The sequence below is a fragment of the Podarcis bocagei genome, assembly GCF_964188305.1.
Source record: "Podarcis bocagei genome assembly, chromosome: 2".
NCBI classification, from domain to species: domain Eukaryota; kingdom Metazoa; phylum Chordata; class Lepidosauria; order Squamata; family Lacertidae; genus Podarcis; species Podarcis bocagei.
In genome coordinates this window covers 111,449,664-111,469,937 of record NC_138126.1, presented here as the reverse complement: position 1 = coordinate 111,469,937, position 20,274 = coordinate 111,449,664, and the positions used below count along the sequence as shown (strand labels likewise).

The window sequence follows — 20,274 nt, the reverse complement described above, 5'->3', positions numbered from 1 at the left end:
AGAATCAGCCCTCCTCCCGCCCCCTGCCCCAATTTCCCACCTAGTTTCTGGCTAGGAGTGGCATCCAGCAGGTTAGACTAAGTAGAGTTTTCCCCCCCCCATGCATTCTATGAAAAGTACCGTATTTTTTGCTCTATAAGACTCACCTTTTCCCTCCTAAAAAGTAAGGGGAAATGTGTGTGCATCTTATGGAGCGAATGCAGGCTGCGCAGCTATCCTAGAAGCCAGAACAGCAAGAGGGATCACTGCTTTCGCTGCGTAGTGATCCCTCTTGCTGTTCTGGCTTCTGGGATTCAGAATATTTTTTTCTTGTTTTCCTCCTCCAAAACCTAGGTGCGTCTTATGTAGCGAAAAATACGGTACTTTTTATTTTTCTTTGTGTTATTTGCTACACATCTGAAAACATTTGTGCAGGAGAAGAGGAGGAGGGGGTCGTTTTCAAATCAAATGTTAACTTTGGCCCATGCTTTAAAAAACAACAACACAACACATCTGTACAAGACCAGATGTGGAAAAACCAACGTTGCAGCTTTGGCATCGCAGGAGAAAAGGCCTCGGGACTCGATATGTTTGGGGGGCTTGTGAGCTAGCGCAGCCGCATAGCTGGCCCATCTCCCAGCCAGGAAGCAGGCTGATTCTCTGCTGGGGGCTCCAGCCCTCTTGAGGAACAGCCCCCCCCCCGGCTGTCCACTCCACACCCCAGCCCATCCTGCTCCAGTTGCTGGCTGGGCTTCAGACACCTGCTTGGCCAGCTAATAAGCCTGCGAGGAAAGTCTTCTGCTGTTTGACATGCCCACTGCCAGCATTCCTGGAGGAGCTAAGGCCAGCGAGCCTAGGACCCAGCAGCGGCAAAGCCTAGGCCTTGGGGCTGGAACACAGCAGCCGGCAGGTCTTCTGTGTCCTGGCTCAGTTGGTTAGAGCATGGTGCCCATCATGCCAAGGTTGCAGGTTCGATCCCCTGCATATTCCTGCACTGCAGGGGTTCGGATGAGATTGGTCCTCAGGGTCTCTTCCAACTCTACAATTCTCCCACCTTTCGAAAGGGCCCAATGGCGGGAAGGAGAGATTGCAAAGCTTCCAACGTCCCCAAGCAGCCCAGCTTTGGGGGGGGGGGTGCAAAGAGAGAGGCTGCTGGAAGCCCCCAGGATTCCTCCCCCTCCCTGCCCTGCAACAGTTGGCCCTATAGAAGCTCCCACAAGGCCGCTCTCCCCGCGCACTGATAAGTCTAAATTGCTCCTTTCTCTGCAGGACAATCAAACCATTCTCTGCAACTGGAAGGAACCAACCCTCTTGCCCCCAAAAAGAGAGGGGTGGGGGGAGTAGACCATTCTTTTCCAGCCGCGGCTTTCCGCGGATTCAAGAGCCCAGTTTCTCTTTCCGCTACCCCTCTTTTTTTTTTTGCCAGAAACATGGAGAAGGAGGCGGCGGTTAGTTTCTCCTTGCTTTCTGGAGACCCCATTCTCTTCTCCCTCGGGTCGCCCAGCTTCTCCGCTGGCCCCGCCCAGCGCTTGATGAGGTCACTCTTCAGCTGTCGTGGGGGGGGGGAGATTATTTTGCCTCGAGTTTTTTGAACTGGAGGAAAGGGGGGCTGAATCGGGGGTGGGGTCTGTGCGGGGGAGGAGATTTGATTTTTTATTTAGGCACCTCTTTTGCATGCTCTTTCAGTTCCCAACAGTTACTCTCCGGAGTGGGTGGAGCTGATAGATGGGATGGTTCTTTTGCAAACCAGTCCCGTCTATATGCGGTGGTGGGAACCCTGCTCTGGACTGGTAAGTTATATCGACCAAGCGGCTTGTGTACTTTTCTTTTTCGGTGATGTGGAATAGAAATCCGGACTCCCTTTATGCTCAGCGTTAAAGCTCCGAGAGCGGTTGTCTCGCGCGTCCGCCCAGCCCCTCCAAAGTCAATATAGTTTTTTTGTTTGTGTCTGTGCGTGCGCGCTTCAAAAATAATGTTTTTGGGGGAAATGTTCTGCATCGTTTCAGAAGGTCTTTGCCAACTTGGAAAGTTGGCTGGAATTCAGATCTGGGTGGCTGGAGGGAGGTGACTGGTCCCTGAACGAGATTTAAGATGGGTAAAGGGGGGGAGGCAGACCAGCAACAGTTCTCTCCTCCCAGTGTCCGGATTATTCTGAGTCCTTCTGAGCTTCCGTAGAATTCATTCCTCAATTTAATATCTGGGAAGCTTTTACCAACGAATTCAGAAAAGAAAAGAACGAGGGCCAAGCAGTGTGAGCCTCCTCCTACCACTGTCCGTGATTTGATTGCTTTATTTTTATTTTTTTTTTTTTTTATGACTCTCTCCAACACTTCTTCAGCAATCCGCAGAACTTTGTTGCGAGCCCTAAATTTTAGGGATTGCTTGCTAAGCCTTCCACCCACCTCCCAGATTCCCAGCTGTGTCCTTTCTTCCCTCCCTCTGAGCTCAAGCAAGCTAATGGTATTCTAAACTGATTCTTGTTCTCTGATCCCAAAGGGAATATTTCCGTTAAACTCAGCACCGTTTTCCTGTCTGGGAGTCAAGCCATGGCTGGGGCGGTTTGGGGAGGGGGGACACACAGGGAGGAGCCAGCAGCACCTCTGTAGCCAATATTGTATATACACATGCAAATAGCCAGGATTTCGGGACCCACTAGTTCAGCTGCCGTCCTCAACGTGGCAAACGTGCATGAGTAAAATATTGCGTGTGAAAATGCTGTGTGTGTGTGTGTGTGTGTGTGTGTGTGTGTGTGTGTGATGGGAGCAAATATATTCAGGGAGTTTGACTAAGTTTTGATCTGAACCAGGGCTCAGGGCTCAGCCCTGAAACTGGGGCAAGGTCATCATATTATACATACAGTAAAGAAAAAATGCTTCTGCATATTTGCAGAGTGTTTCCCCCTTTAAGTACCCTCCGCTCACCCAAATTAATGCCGCCTTCCCTCGCGTCCCCTTAAAGGAGAGATGGGCTATAGCTTCCAGCAGATGAGCTCTGACACCCTTTCTGACACTCATCCTGAAAGTTCAAAAACAAGGCTGCAGCCTATATGTACTTTCCTGGAAATAACTCTTCTCTATAGATGTCTCTAGCATTGTGCTGCTTCTTCTAATTTTCTTGCAGGGGAAGAGATCTCACTTAATAACTGGCACAAGAGTTTCATGCAATTTCCTATGTGAAGTCATTTTGTACCATGTATAACCAAACACCATGCGTACCACCCCTCTGTCAATCGTCGTTTCCCCGCCCGCACAAATTGATAGGCGTCTGTTTATGATAATCACACCTGGCTTTCCCCATGTGGGTTTGGTGTTGTTTTTCTGCAACGAAATGTGTATGACTCAAAGGTACTGTCCTTTGAATTGCATTAAGTTCTCTGCTTTAGCCATCCTGTCACATTTAGGATGATTTTTAAAAAGTGGAATTTTAAAATCACTTCAATGCACATTAAAATAAAAAAATTCCTTCCAGTAGCACCTTAAAGACCAACTAAGTTAGTTCTTGGTATGAGCTTTCGTGTGCATGCACACTTCTTCAGATACACTTCAGATACACTTCAGATACACATCAGATACACTTCAGATGTGTATCTGAAGAAGTGTGCATGCACACGAAAGCTCATACCAAGAACTACCGTATTTTTCGCTCTATAAGACGCACCAGACCACAAGACGCACCTAGTTTTTGGAGGAGGAAAACAAGAAAAAAAATATTCTGTATCTCAGAAGCCAGAACAGCAAGAGGGATCGCTGTGCAGCGAAAGCAGCAATCCCTCTTGCTGTTCTGGCTTCTGGGATAGCTGCGCAGCCTGCATTCGCTCCATAAGACGCACACACATTTCCCCTTACTTTTTAGGAGGGAAAAAGTGAGTCTTATAGAGCAAAAAATACGGTAACTTAGTTGGTCTTTAAGGTGCTACTGGAAGGAATTTTTTTATTTTGACTATGGCAGACCAACACGGCTACCTATCTGTAACAATGCACATTAGTGACTGAGAATACTGAAAGGAGTGGCGAGAATGATAGAATAATGGAATCAAGTGTAATCTTTGGTTGATGGTATAACAGAATTGCAACCTACAATTAATTACTCATGGCTAGCTGAGTCTGCTTCATCACCTTGCGCAGGTGAGAGGCATTCTTTGTGAATACATCTCCTGCTTCTTATGTAACTGTGATCCCTTCCTCTCACGACTACCTTGTAATATTTCATTGCCCTGTTGTAAGAACTGGACTAGACTAAAGGCCCTTGAAGTGGAGTCTTACGTTCTTACAGGTTTTAGGTTTGTTGAATTTGTGTACAGTGGTACCTCGGGTTACAGACGCTTCAGGTTACAGACTCTGCTAACCCAGAAATAGTACCTCAGGTTAAGAACTTTGCTTCAGGATAAGAACAGAAATCACGCAGCAGCGGCGCAGCGGCAACAGGAGGCCCCATTAGCTAAAGTGGTGCTTCAGGTTAAGAACAGCTTCAGGTTAAGAACAGACCTCTGGAACGAATTAAGTACTTAACCTGAGGTACCACTGTATTGCTTTCCACAAAGTCCCCAAGTGATTTATGAGAATAAAATGCACTAATAAAAACAGGTAAACGTATTGAAACATAACATAAAAACATCCAATCATTAGTGCTGCTGAGAAAACAGCAATGTATTCGCTTGGAGCTAAAACAAAGACAAAGTTGGTGCGTGGTGGACCTCCTTGGAGAGAGCATTCTATAGATGGGGAGGCTACTGCAGAAAGACCACTCTCTCGTTCCCATCATCTGGACCTTCCTTGGAGGTGACATACAGAGAAGGGCCTCAGATGACCATTCTGGGATCTGGGCAGGTTCTTATGAGGAAAGCTGAACCTTTATGTACAGGAGTCCTGAACCATATAAAGAAGTGGTCAACCAGATGTCTATTTGAAGCCCACCATCAGGGCAACAGCAATCTTCCCATTTGTGATTTTCAGCAACAAGCAAAGAGAATGAAAGTCCCACTGGGTTGCCTGTAGGAAGCCCAGCGAGCAACAGCACTTTCTGGTTGCTATTCTCCTGGTACTCGGAACAGTGGCGTAGCGTGGGGGGTGCAGGGGGGGGCCGGCCGCACCGGGTGCAACATCTGGGGGTTAGGGTTAGGGGGCGCAAATCCATGGGTTAGGGGGTGCAAATTACTTGCCTTGCCCCGGGTGCTGACAACCCACGCTACGCCACTGACTCGGAAGCACCCTGCAGATATTGCAGACAGCCATTATGAGCAGTAGCCACTTACCCTCCATGAATTTGTCTAATTCTCATTTAGAGCTGCCCAAGCATCTTTCTTCAAGGTCCTGGGTACATATGACAGAATTAGGGACAACATTTGAGGAGCATCACTGTGCAGCTCAGTGTCTGGCTGTCCTGTGCTCCCCACCCAAAGGTCTGCACCCAGGATAAATGTTCCGTTTGTCTCCTGCATTGACTTTGGGTGAAAGTGTGTCCCCCCCTGAGCCCCCATCATTCCTCCTGGCCATCTGTCTCCTTGCCAGCTTTACTGGTTATTTTAGAGGCCACTCCATCAAAGTATTACACAAAGGGAACAGTGGCTGGATGTAGGCAAAGTTGCCAGCTTTTAACTGTAGAACACAACACTCCACAGAAATCAGGAAATTTGTTGTCATGTTCTCAGGGAGACTGGGATGCTCTGACTGATGGGGCATTTCTTGGAGAAAGGGGGCACTTGGCAACCCTACTGACAGGGAAGTCTTGGGGCCTGTCTAGATTTCCTTGCCTTTCACCCAGGGCCTGTATGAAAAATGATGGATACCTTCTCCCTTGAAGCTGGGAAAAGAGCCCAGAAGTTCTGGCATCTAGTTCTGTCTCTTGCTCCAATTCACTAGGCTTCCCCTTCCCCTTCAGAGCTGGGGATAGGACCTAGAAGCCATGGCTGGTGACCAAGTTTAATAGTTGTTGAATTTAGATGTAATTGTTGACTTCCACCTCTTTGTGTCTCTTGACAGCCCCCAAACTACCCCCTTTCATCTCTCCCTGGTGCAAGGGGAAGGGGTTGAAAGTTGTATGCGCAAGCTTTGGCTTGGATTGTATGTGACGGATGCCAGATTGGGGGGGAGAGGGGAGGAATAATCCGTTGCCAATTCCATCTGGGTGTTTTGGGGGGGTGGGAATGGAGATTAGTTATGCTTTCCACCACTTGGGTCATGTGAACAGCTTAACCCTTGGGGAGCGGGAAAGGGGGATAGGAAATGAGGTGAGCAGGGCCTAGTGGACATAATAAGAAGAGCCTACTGGATCAGGCCAATGGCCTATCTAGTCCAGCATCCGGTTCTCACCGTGACCAGCCAGATACCTGTAGGAAACTCACGGGCAGGATTTGAGCACAGGAGACCTCGGCCCACGTGTGATTTCCATCAACTGGTATTCAGAGACATACAGTGGTACCTTGGGTTAAGTACTTAATTCGTTCCGGAGGTCCGTACTTAACCTGAAACTGTTCTTAACCTGAAGCACCACTTTAGCTAATGAGGCCTCCCGCTGCTGCTGCGCTGCCGGAGAACAATTTCTGTTCTCATCCTGAAGCAAAGTACTTAACCTGAAGCACTATTTCTGGGTTAGCGGAGTCTGTAACCTGAAGCGTATGTAACCTGAAGCGTATGTAACCCGAGGTACCACTGTACAGTGGTACCTCAGGTTAAGTACTTAATTTGTTCCAGAGGTCCGTTCTTAACCTGAAGCACCACTTTAGCTAAGGGGGCCTCCTGCTGCTGCTGTGCTGCTGCTGCACGATTTCTGTTCTCATCCTGAAGCAAAGTTCTTAACCCGAGGTACTATTTCTGGGTTAGCGGAGTCTGTAACCTGAAGCATATGTAACCCAAGGTACCACTGTACTGCCTTTGACAGTGTAGGGAAACCCTTCTCAGAGCCAGTGTGGTGTAGTGGTTAAGAGTGGTGTACTCGTAATCTGGTGAACCGGGTTCGATTCCCCGCTCCTCCACATGCAGCTGCTGGGTGACCTTGGGCCAGTCACACTTCTTTGAAGTCTCTCAGCCTCACTCACCTCACAGAGTGTTTGTTGTGGGCGAGGAAGGGAAAGGAGAATGTTAGCCGCTTTGAGACTCCTTCGGGTAGTGATAAAGCGGGATATCAAATCCAAACTCCTCTTCTTCTTTTTCTTCAGCTCTTGCCAACTTTTCACTCTTAATCACTTTAAAGGCTTCTCTGACATCTTGTTTATTTCAAGCACCAACAGAACAAGAGTTTGGACTTGATATCCCGTCTTTCACTCCCTTTAAGGAGTCTCAAAGCAGCTAACAATCAGCCTGGTTCCATCCCAATACAAGTAGAGCCTATTCCTTTTGGCTTCCAGGACCTCACAATTACATTTCCCCATGTCACTGGTGCCAATTTGACAAATGACTGCGGACTACCGCACTATGTGGGTGATGGGCAACATCCACAACCTTCACATCAGGCAATAGGGCTGGGCGATAAAATAATAATAATAATAATAATAATAATAATAATAATAATAATAATAATAATAATACATTTTATTTATACCCCGCCCTCCCTGGCCAGAGCTGGGCTCAGGGCGGCTATCACCAGTAAAATTACAGTAAAAACATAATAGGGGGGGACCAATTTAAAATACAGGTTAAAATGCAATTTAAAATGCAGCCTCATTTTAAAAGTAGCCCATAGATCAAAACCATAAGGGGAGGGAAACATAAGGGTCAGACTGTGTCCAAACCAAAGGCCAGGCAGAACAGCTCTGTCTTGCAGGCCCTGCGGAAAGATGTCAAGTCCCTCAGGGCCCTAGTCTCTTGTGACAGAGCGTTCCACCAAGTCGAGGCCAGTACTGAAAAGGCCCTGGCCCTAGTTGAGACCAGTCTAACCACCTTGCGACTTGGGACCTCCAAAATGTTGTCATTTGTGGACCTTAAGGTCCTCCGTAGGGCATACCAGGAGAGGCAGTCCCTTAGGTATGTGGGTCCTATATCGTCCAGTACTGGTTTGATGTCCATATCACGATATTGGTTTCATAATTTTTGACCTGGTAATATATCATGAATCATGATGTGTGTGTGCACGCTAAAATCACAGTGTGGGAAAACCGTGAAGTCGGCCAATGCCTCTTCATAGCTTCATCCTTGTTTCATACATTGCAGTATATCAGTATATTGCAATGTTTAACTGGTGATAAATCACGAAGCTGAAAACCAGGTATCGCCCAGCCCTACCAGGCAGGCAATTTACTCTACAGTCTGTATGCCCATCACACACCTATTTATGTTCGTAATGACTACCAGGATCCCTCCACTCACTGGAGAAGTACGCTCAACACAAGAAAGCTCCTTTTTCTATCTCTTTACCATAAGTAATCATATACACTTAAATCTATGTCTCAGTCCCCTTACCTGTCTTCCCCCTAAACTGAGAAGCTTAAGTGTTGCTTTCCCCCTTGATTGCTTTGATTTCCTTTTTCTGCACCTTTTCTAGCTCTAGGGACGAGACACTGGGGAACTATTGATCAGTTTCACTCCTGGTTCAGAGCCAGTAACTTAGATTTATTCAATAAGCAAACATGTGGCACTGTGGGTTACACCACAGAGCCTAGGACTTGCCGATCAGAAGGTTGGCGGTTTGAATCCCCGCGACGGGGTGAGCTCCCATTGCTCGGTCCCTGCTTTTGCCAACCTAGCAGTTCAAAAGCACATCAAAGTGCAAGTAGATAAATAGGTACCGCTCCGACGAGAAGGTAAACGGCGTTTCCGTGTGCTGCTCTGGTTTGCCAGAAGTGGCTTAGTCATGCTGGCCACATGACCCAGAAGCTGTACGCCAGCTCCCTCGGCCAATAGAGCGAGATGAGCGCTGCAACCCCAGAGTCGGCCACGACTGGACCTAATGGTCAGGGGTCCCTTTACCATTTATGGTTATATCCTTATGTGTAGTAGGATTACCCTGTTCTTGAGGTTTGGGCTGATGAGTGCTGGGAGGGACAGCAGAAATCTCTCTTCCTCCACCTCCCAAAATAAATTTCTTTAGTGACAGAGGTGCAGTCACAAATGTCATATTATAATCCTAATTTGTATCCCTGAGGAATATTTCTACCTATAAGTACTGGGCAGTTGGCATCTTTTTTATTATGTTTCCTTACACATTTTAGCATCCTATTTTGATGTCCTAATGTGTGTTCCCTTGTTTTGCTGTGCTCTTCTTTCCCGAATCGCATAACTGCCCCTAAACAAAAATACTTGGTGAGGTTTGTGGCTCCGTTTCAGCTGCGCCACCACAGCTCTTTCCCCCCACGCTCTCATCAGACATTCCTTGCACTGCTATCCTCCTCCAGACCCATCTCTCAATCTTCCCCCAGGCTTCCTAAAGGATTTAGATCTCTGATGGCCCCTGCTGTGCTCCTGGAGGAAGAGGAGTTGGTTGGTTATGGGTTTTTCTAAAATTCTCAAGTCAGGGGCATTTGGCACTCTTTAAGCTGAGAGTAAACCTCTCTCCCTCTCTGCAGGCTGCCCCTCCTGCTTGGATGGCTCTTGAAAGCTGAGCTGCATCCCAGCTGACCAGCATGGACCCGACTCCGCTACTTCCAGTTACTCCTGACCCTAGGGGCTTTAATGAGGGGGCAACAGAGCCCAGCGATCCTGCCTCCGATCCCTGCGCCCTCCTTTCCGAAAGGCACTATGAGGTGATTCCCTGTGTGATCTGTGGCCTCTGCTGCGTTTTTGGAGTTGTTTACTGCTGCTTCGGTGAGTAGAAAGGGGAAAGAGACAGTTCTGTCTCTGATTCCATCTCAAACTTCACTTCTCTTTCCTTTTTCCTCTGTTCCCAATGGGTTGTTTACATGCACCAGGGATAGTGGTTGGCGCCATGGCCGGATTTAGGTTTATGAGGCCCTAAGCCCAGGGGTCAGCAACTTTTTTCAGCTGTGGGCTGGTCCACCGTCCCTCAGACCATGTGGTGAGCCGGACTATATTTTTTTGGGGGGGGGGGGAAATGAATGAATTCCTATGCCCCACAAATAACCCAGAGATGCATTTTAAATAAAAGAACACATTCTACTCATGTAAAAACACCAGACAGGCCCCACAAATAACCCAGAGATGCATTTTAAATAAAAGCACACATTCTACTTATGTAAAAACACGCTGATTCCCAGACCGTCCGTGGGCTGGATTGAGAAGGCGATTGGGCTGGATTCAGCCCATGGGCCGTAGGTTGCCTACCCCTGCCCTAAGCTACTGAAGGTAATGGGGCCCTTTCTATGTCCAGCTATCCTTTGTCAACAACAAATTGTTGCTGTTTTTTGTGTTGAATGTATGCTATATATGCCCATTACTTAATCATAGGAGCCTACACAACAATACTGTTGCTGTATGTATGTTTTATTTTATTCTGCCAAGAAAGCAGGAAAACTCTAGGATGTTTCATTGAACGTAATCGTGGTTCTAGGAAATATCCCTGAAACACTGAAAAATTGTCACATTTTCCCATTAAGTGAACTGAGTAATTAAGAATATAAGTCACAACTGGAGACAAAATATTTGGGGTCTTCCGATCTGGGGTAGGTTAGCCAACCTGAACTTTGCAAGGGAGATAGAGAGCAGAGTCTATTGTGGAAGGTTGGTGGCTTATAAATGATGACTTATTTGGAACCTAACTCTGTAGGCTGAACAAAACCATATATTAAGAGTCTTAAATGATCCTGTCACATGTACTGACTGACTTGGGCATTTTAGCCTTCAAAGAGTGAGGAACGACGGGGAGGGAGAGAAGCGGGTTATAATTTTTCATTGCCATTTTCATTTTTTAATGCTGGGGGAATCAGAGTTGTGTTTTCTTTAAAAAGTCAGAAATTCCACCTCTTCTTCCCTGCCACCCTGCAAAAATTCCAACAACCTCTCAGCCCATGTTTTGAATTACAAGAAATAGCCAAGCTAATAAGAACTGTGTGTCCTCCATACTTGACCTATTTCAAAAAGCAACAAACTGTCCTCCAGTAATTGTGATAACAGTGAGTCTGCGTCATAAAACTTTTCTTTCTTGATGTTTACAGAAGGACTATTTCCCTACATCCCCCCCCCCAAAAAAACAAGGTAGCTTTTCTTGCCATGTTTTCAGTTTTGAGAGATTCTAGCTTAACCATAATGAGAATTTAGATGTAACCTTTTTTCAGTAGCCCCTGTCTTGGAATATCCTCTTAACGAAATATACCCTCCCTGTTTTTAAAGATTTCCTCTGCTAAACTTGGTGTGTGCAGAAGCCCCCAGATTCTGTCTAGGACATCTTCCTTTAAAAAATATATTTAAAAAATTAATATTCAGGTTTATACATTTCTCTGATTTTACAATCATTTTGACATTTCAAAACTCGACTTCCTTCCCCCGCTTTCTGCGGTTCCTTCAATTTATTTTTAATATCTTCTGCATATCCAAATTAACTTAATTTGCTCACTTATTCATCTTCTTTAAATATATACTCTTATGAAACTGCAGGTTATTACAATAGTCCTGCCGATGCTTTTATCTGTTTACAGTTTATCTGTAAATATTCAACAAACCATTTCCATTCTTTTATAAAAAGTTTGCTATCTTGATTTCTTATTCTTCCGATAAGTTTCGCCATTTCTGCATATTCCATAAGTTTTTGTATCCATTTTTCCTTTGCTGGGACTTCTGCTTCTTTCTATTTTGGGGCGAGTAACATTCTTGCTGCTGTAGTAATGTATGTACATGAATAAGTTTCTATACAGTTCTGTCCCTATAATTCCCAAAAGAAAAGCTTCTGGTTGTTGTTTTTAAGCAAACGTTGTTTTAAACATGCTTTTCATTTCATTATATATCATTTCCCAGCAAGCCTTAACCCAGGCATGTCCAAAGTCTGTTTCGGGGCCTAATCTGGCCGGCCAGTCGATTTAATCCAGCCCCTATGGCAGTATACGTCCTGGGGTAAAATCCTTTAAAAAAGCACAACAACTTTGGGGTAAAATAACGGATGTTCATTTCATCAAATCTGGCCCTCTTTGAAAAAGTTTGGGCACCCCTGCCTTAACCTTATTACAGGACCACAACTGTGACTTCAAAGAAGAATAGGAACCTTTTTCAGTCTATTTAAAAAGACAACAAAATGAACTGGACTCCTTGGCAGGTTTTGAATAAACATACACAAATTAGTTGGGTTAATATGATGGATAGATAATACAAGGATGTATACAATTTTATAATATGCAGAAAACAATAGGAGATGAGAAATCAGAGAGAGGAGCTGAGGGAAGTCCTGGGGGGGCAGGGAGGGAGGATTTGTTGGTGAGGTGGGAGGGGAAAAAAGGGAGGGGAAAAAACAATGAAGATGATTTGTATTGTTGATTTGCTATGGCCTCGGTCCAGTATACCTGAAGGAGCGTTTCCACCTCCATTGTTCTGCCTGGATACTGAGGTCCAGCGCCGAGTGCCTTCTGGCGGTTCCCTCGCTGCGAGAAACCAAGTTACAGGGAACCAGGTAGAGGGCCTTCTCGGTAGTGGCACCTGCCCTGCGGAATGCCCTCCCACCAGATGTCAAAGAGAAAAATAACTACCAAACTTTTAGAAGACATCTAAAGGCAGCCCTGTTTAGGGAAGCTTTTAATGTTTAATAGGTTATTGTATTTTAGTGTTTTGTTTGAAGCCGCCCAGAGTGGCTGGGGGGACCCAGCCAGATGGGCAGGGTATAAATAATATTATTATTGTTGTTGTTGTTGTTGTTATTTATTATTATTATTATTATTATTATTATTATTATTATTATTATTATTATTATATTTTGAATTTGTTAATATATATTTTTAGAAAAAAATCAAACAACCTTACTACAGGACCACCACTTATGATAAAAAGAACCTTCTTTCTCCCCCCCCGCTAAACTTGGCCCTCTTTCTGTTGCCAGGCTACCGCTGTTTCAAAGCCATCATGTTCCTCTCTGGCCTGCTCTTCGGCTCGGCCGTCATCTTCCTGCTTTGCTACAAAGAGCGCATCTTGGACACGCAGCTGAGCTTGGAAGTCAGCGCGGGCATTGCCCTGGGCATCGGCGTCCTCTGCGGCTTAGTCACGATGCTGGTGCACTCGGTTGGCTTGTTCCTGACGGGGCTCCTCCTCGGCTTGCTCCTGGCGACGGCTGGACTGGTGGCCACGGAGCCTCTGTGCCAGCTGCCTAGCGCCTGGGTGCCCGCCGGCTCGCTGCTGGGATCAGCCCTACTGGGTGCCGTCTTGGCCTTGCGCTGGCAGAAGGCCCTGACGGTGGTCTCCACGGCGGTGTTTGGGGGCGCCGTGCTGACCCTCTGCTTGGACTACGCTGTGGAGAACTTGGCGCTGGGCCACCACGTGTACGACCGCCTCCGCCTGGCTCCCCCTTCCCCGCTGTGCTGGTGTGGCTGGGCTGTGCTGGCCACGTGGCCCGTCCTGGCCTTGATGGGAATGCTGCTGCAGTGGAGAGTGACCGCAGAGGGCTTCTCTCACACAGATGGTGAGTGGATGGCTTTAGGACCATGTCGACGGAGGGGAGAAGGTCCAGTTGTACTGGGCAGGGGGCATTCATGGCAACCTGCCTGGGACCCCACCCCCTCAAAAATTATAGTGTACAGTGGTACCTCGGGTTACATATGCTTCAGGTTACAGACTCCTCTAATCCAGGAATAGTACCTTGGGTTAAGAACTTTGCTTCAGGATGAGAACAGAAATCGTGCAGCGGTGTCTCAGCGGCAACAGGAGGCCCCATTAGCTAAAGTGGTGCTTCAGGTTAAGAACAGTTTCAGGTTAAGAATGGACCTCCGGAATGAGTTAACTACTTAACCCGAGGTACCACTGTATTTACTTTTATTTTTAGGTTTTTAGGCTTGATGTTATGTTATTAATATAGGAGATAGCAAAGTGGGTGAAAAGAGAAACATACCAGAAGCGGAAGTTGGGAGAAGCTCTGGAGGGGAGGGAGGGAGGAATATATAATATATGTTAAGAAATGGAGATGTATGTAATGAATGAAAAAGAAAAATGAATAAAATAAAATCTGGAGGCGGGCCTGTACCTGCCTACCTCCTGCCCGACGAAATGTGGCCCATTTTTGTAAGAGCCTTTAGTAGCAGACAGTGTGCAAGATTCGCCAGGCAGATTTTGCACCCGACCAAGTGAAGATGTTTGGCTGCCAATATGGTACCTGACATCTCCACCTTCTGAGGATCATTGGCTCTGGACTAGTTTCACACACTTAACGCCCCATCCTGTGGAATTCTCTCAGTTATATTTTTATCTGCGCAATCAGAATAAATTTCTGGAACCAAAATGCTTTTTCTGTGCGGCCTCAGCAGGAGCAGTCGCAACAAAGGAAAAAGAGGTTGTATACATGTGGACTCTGTCCCTGGATGAAGTGACTTTTCTCCTTTAAGTTCTCAAAGGTTATTAACCTAGCTCAAGGTTGTCATCTGAACTATCCAGATATTTAACCGAGAATCAATAATAATAATAATAAATTTAATTTATACCCCGCCCTCCCCAGCCAAGACCGGGCTCAGGGCGGCTAACACCAAATATAAAACAATTGATTGAAATACAACTTAAAAACAAGATTAAAATACAACATTAAAATGCCGCCTCATTTCAGCAGAAACTCAAAAACTTTTTGGGGGATGAAAACGTCAAGTCTTCACCAAGGCTAACTATCCAGACTGGTCCAACATGGGCCAGAAAAAAGCCAGGGAAGTCCCCAAGTAGGAGTTCCATCATAGTAGGAAAAAGGAAAAAAGAAAGAGGGGAAGGGGATCAAGTTGATTCCAAGCCAAAGGCCAGGCGGAAAAACTCTGTCTTACAGGCCCTGCGGAAAGAAATCAGATCCTGCAGGGCCCTGGTCTCATGAGAGAGAGTGTTCCACCAGGCCGGAGCCAGTGTTGAAAAGGCCCTGGCTCTGGTTGAGGCTAATCTGACCTCACAGTCAGTCCATCATTTGAAAAGAAAAAAAGAATTTAGAGCCGTCTTGCCCCAAAATGGCAACTAGACATTCCGTTTTGGCGACTGTAACTGTGGTTTAAGGAGCCATTTGGCACCTAGCTCATATATCTGAGTTTCTAACGCTGGTAGTGGAGGGAAAGTTGATGGGCAGCAGAGTGCCAACAGTCATAGAGAGACAGGGAGGTGTGCTGCACAGTTAATCACTTTTTCTTCTGTCCTTCCTTGTCCCCAAAGGCCTCGTGCAAATCATTTCTCAGTCGTATGACACGGAGTGTTGAGAGTGTCAGACAAGGACTAGGGAGATCCAGTTTAAATCCCCAGTTGGCCCAGAAAGCTCACTGGGTGATCTTGGACCAGGCACTTTCTCTTGGCCTGAGGACCATAATTATGGCAGTAAGATTGAAGTTGGGGAAGAGGACGAGAGCCAAGAACAGCCCTCTGAGCTACATGGATGAAGGGTCTGGTAAAAAGTAGTAAATTAATAAATACTACTACTACTAAATAGACGCAGGTGGCGCTGTGGGTTAAACCACAGAGCCTAGGACTTGCTGATCAGAAGGTTGGCGGTTCGAATCCCTGCGACGGGGTGAGCTCCCGTTGTTTGATCCCTGCTCCTGCCAACCTAGCAGTTCGAAAGCACGTCAAAGTGCAAGTAGATAAATAGGTACCGCTCTGGCAGGAAGGTAAACGGCGTTTCCATGCGCTGCTCTGGTTCGCCAGAAGCGGCTTAGTCATGCTGGCCACATGACCCGGAAACTGTACACTGGCTCCCTCGGCCAATAAAGCGAGATGAGCACCGCAACCCCAAAGTTGGCCACGACTGGACCTAATGGTCAGGGGTCCCTTTACCTTTTACTACTACTAAATAATAGCTATACCCATCATTACTTTGCTCAGACTAGAGGAATCTGACAGACATGAAAAAAATTCAGAGTTCTCAAAATTCTGAAGAATGCAACATTATGTGGCATGATAACAACTGTGCAGAACTCTGTTCGCCTCCCAGCACGTAAAAGAGAGAGACTTGTTTGGGACTTTTTTTTCTCCTTCCTCCCCACCTCCACTTGCCTACATTTGATTCTCTGGTCAGGAAAGGAATTCCCCCATAGCTGAAGAGTGAGAGCGTTCATTTTCTTTCTTAGCATAGCCTCTCCTTTTTTTAAAAAAATAGATTTGTAGATATATACACACACATACGCGGGTGGCACTGTGGGTTAAACCACAGAGCCTAGGACTTGCAGATCAGAAGGTCAGCGGTTCGAATCCCGGCGATGGGGTGAGCTCCCGTTGCTCGGTCCCTGCTGCTGCCAACCTAGCAGTTCAAAAGCACGTCAAAGTGCAAGTAGATAAATAGGTACCACTCCGGCGGGAAGGTAAACAGCCTTTCCGTGTGCTGCTCTGGTTCGCCAGAAGCAGCTTAGTCATGCTGGCCACATGAGCCAGAAGCTGTACGCCGGCTCCCTCTGCCAGTAAAGCGAGATGAGCGCCGCAACCCCAGAGTCAGTCATGACTGGACCTAATGGCCAGGGGTCCCTTTACCTTTTACACACACATACACACAGTCATAGGAAAAAGAAAGTGCACCCCTCTTTGAATTCTGTGGTTTTACATATCTGGACATGGTGTAATATGTCATGTGTTGTTGTTCATCTGAGGTTGTATTTACCTAATTTTAAGATCTGCTAAGGAACAAATGTGGGACAAGGAACAAATGCAGGAAGGTAAATGGAGTTTCCGTGCACTGCTCTGGTTTGCCAGAAGTGGCTTAGTCATGCTGGCCACATGACCCGGAAGCTGTACGCTGGCTCCCTCGGCCAATAGAGCGAGATGAGCGCCGCAACCCCAGAGTCGGTCATGACTGGACCTAATGGTCAGGGGTCCCCTTTACCCCTTAAGGAACAAATGATTGTCTTTATATGTAAAACCACAGAATTCAAAGAGGGTGTTCAGTGGTACCTCGGGTTAAGAACTTAATTCGTTCTAGAGGTCTGTTCTTAATCTGAAACTGTTCTTAACCTGAAGCACCACTTTAGCTAATGGGGCCTCCCGCTGCCACTGCGCCACCGCTGCTTGATTTCTGTTCTCATCCTGAAGCAAATTTCTTAACCCAAGGTAATATTTATGGGTTAGCGGAGTCTGTAACCTGAAGCGTATGTAACCTGAGGTATCGCTGTACTTTCTTTTCCCCATGACTGTATATATATATATATATATAGAGAGAGAGAGAGAGAGAGAGAAATACACATACGTATAAATTTGCATTTATAAACTAGCCTTCTTAGGAGTAGTCTCCCTCTGCTTTCTCACACCTCTTCTCTTGCCCAGTGGTCCTGAATCGGCGCCAGAAGCAGCTGCAGCTCTTACGGATCCGGCAGCGTGAAGCCAAGAAGAGGCAGAGCCAGCTTCCTCAGGATGGCTCGTACCGGAATAAGCCCAGCGCTGTCAAGCGCTGTGCAGGAGATGTCCTTGCACCGGTGAGTGGCTGAAAGAGTTCCTGTCACAAATGTTCACGATCTTAACTCTTGGCCCCCGTTTGCAATATGCAGTGTCAAATCCATGATCCCAGCTGTGTCGTCACCTTCAAAATGCTCCTTTGGCCTTTTCCTGGCATCTTCTCAATCCTCTGGAGCAGGTGTGGGGGAACTTTTTCGCCATCTAGCTGTTCCTCAATTCCCCAACAAGCATGGCTAATGGCCGCCAGGGATGATGAGAACTGAAAAGGTTCCCCATTAGGGTGGTTCATAAAAAACTTTTTTTAAAAAAATGCCTGCTCCAAAGGTCTTATCTCACTACACTAGGGATTATATAGCTATATCTGAAATTTCATGCATATGAGTTAATATCTTGACCCTGCTCCACAAAAATAGCTGTTTACTTGGCCGTTTTTCTGTCGTGAAGGCTGAAATTTCAATATTAACTGATATGCATGAAATTACAGATATAGCTACATAAGACCTTTGGAGCAGGCATTTAAAAAAAAAGGTTTTTTTATGAACCACCCTATGCCCCATGCCTACTCTGCAGCCAGCCAATGGGAGTGTGGACCATCACTCCTTTGCACATATCTCCTGTGTCCCTTCCCCCTTTACATAATTGGTGGCATAGCATGGGTTGCCAGGGCCCGGGGCCGCACGAGATGGGAGAGAGGGAAACACATGAACGGTCAACAGCCTAACCGTGTCTGCATCACCCAGGAGATCGCAGCCACAGAGAAAAGAGATGTTCTGTTGTCCGGAGAGGTTGGTTCCTGGTTCGCATGGCGAAGCCGGTTCAGTGGAGCCCAGCGACAGAAGCGTACTGCTGTATTGAGGCAGCACTTGGTGTCAAAATTTTGCGCCCCTAACAATTTTGCAACCGCCCCTGTGGCCCTGCCCCACGCTACGCCACTGTTTATAACTGAGCGTAAGGCAGGTTCTTTGTCAAGATGGATTGGCTCCTAATGGAGGTGTGTGGGGAGGGGTTAATATGTCGTTCCCCTTTCCCAGTTCACGCACTGACATTCCATTCTTTTTCTCCACCCCAAAGAGTTATATTCAGAGCCTGCGCGACCGCCAGCAACTGGGAACTGGTACTTCACTGAGCAACCTGAATGCCAGTGCTCACACCGCTGTGGATCTGGATTACGACTCTGGCTCAACTGTTCCCCTCACCACGCCCCGTGGCTGCCTCTGAAGGAAACGGTTTCTACTTCCGCCTGTGCCTTAAGCAGGGACATAGCACAACTCTGCCCTCACTGGGGGGGGGGGGTCTGAATATTTTTGTCCCGTGCAGTCGCTTGACTGATATGCAAGCACCCTCGGCTAGCCTGCTATATATATATTTTTAAAAATGTTCAAAAGCAGGCAGTTTCCTTTCCCATGAGGGAAACTTGAGGCCAACAATGTGACTGAATCAAAGTAGCAGGAAAGAAGGGATGTTTTTTAATAGAAAAACAACAACCACAACAACACTATTAATTTATTCCCAATTAAGTTAAGTGAAAGAAGCAAGCCATCTTCCTCTGCAGGGTATCTACAGCTGCCTTGCAAGCTATGCTGCAATGAACTGGTTCCCTCTTAAGGTGGCTGTCCTTGACTTTGAAGCTAGTATAGTATCTGTCCTCTGCGGGCTCAGTTAAGCCATAGACATCCCCTCTTTTGGGGGATGAAGGGGTTTATTTGCCCTAGAGGTCTAGAACTAGCAACAGGGTACTTTGATTACCTTTTGGCTTAGATGAACAGCCCTATTTTACCTCTGGGATAAAATAGCTAGGGGGTAACTTGAAATCTTCGCACCACAGGTTGGTGAGGTAAATGGTTCTGCTCTATGGTGCTTTTCACAACAATTTGCTTTTTTTTTTTTTTTTGGTATGTGGGTCAGATGGCAGAATCTTGTGAGTAGAGTCGCCATTCAATTATTCTTTCTCTAGGGCAGTTTGGCTTGCCGATACAACGTGCATAGGGAACATGTGCACCGTCCAAAGTTATTTGAACTACATCTCCCTTCATAGCAAACATGGTCAATGGCCTATCAAGGGATATGGGGAGTTGTAGTTCAGAAACACCTGAAGGCCCGAATGTTTACCACACCAGGGTTATATAAGAAGGGAAAATTGTGCTTTTCTCTCCCCAACCCCCATCAAACTCAAAAGTTACCTTCCCAGATCCTGTTCAGTCATTCATAAAACCTTGATTATGTTATGAGAGGGATAGCAGAGTTCGCAAATATGGCCCCACCTTCCCGCTCAAATGGCTATAAGTGTGTAAGGGAAGAATTCCCCCAAAGGGCTCTAATTATCATCCAAAGTGCCTTTTCTCGTCTATACAGAGCCTTACCTGCAGTGAAGTGGCTTTCAGTTTAACCTGACTGTGGTGCTTTTTGAAAACACGTAGAGAAGGATTAAAAACCATTCTTTTTTAAAAAAAGAGAGAAAGAGAGAGAAAGATTGAACTCTAAACTGTAGGCTAACCACCCAGGTTTCAATTCCTAAACTATTAATCCGAATTCAGTGAGTACACAGTGGGTTTGAATCCTGGTCAAGAGACCTGTTTTGTTATAGCAGATTGTTTCCTGTGGATATTTGTTGTTGTTACTGTTTTTATAACTTCTGCTTATAATACTTAACACTGATACATTTGTGCTATGCAGTCTGTCTCTATAATCACTTGGGCCACACTATAAAGAGGTTGGAGTTGGGTGAAATGGGGGTGGAGAGAAAATGGGGTGCAACAGCGGGTCGGAGCACAGATGTGTACACACATCAGATCCAGCGGATTGGATCCTTTTGAAACTCTACAATTTCCCCAGGGATTTCTAATCACATCTCTCTCCATCATTGACTGAACTGTAGAAATCACCC

General features: G+C 46.4%; 1 protein-coding gene across 1 annotated transcript; it reads left to right on the top strand.

The window, feature by feature from the left end:
• Nucleotides 1-1,570: 1,570 nt before the first annotated feature.
• Nucleotides 1,571-20,062, top strand: LOC308580169 (transmembrane protein 198-like). The gene is made up of 5 exons (XM_081181496.1): nucleotides 1,571-1,769; nucleotides 9,476-9,713; nucleotides 12,886-13,461; nucleotides 17,262-17,410; nucleotides 18,462-20,062. Exons 2-5 carry the CDS (start codon nucleotides 9,533-9,535, stop codon nucleotides 18,606-18,608), a joined length of 1,053 nt encoding a protein of 350 aa, XP_081037622.1. The 5' UTR covers nucleotides 1,571-1,769; nucleotides 9,476-9,532; the 3' UTR covers nucleotides 18,609-20,062.
• The last annotated feature ends 212 nt before the right edge of the window (nucleotides 20,063-20,274 follow it).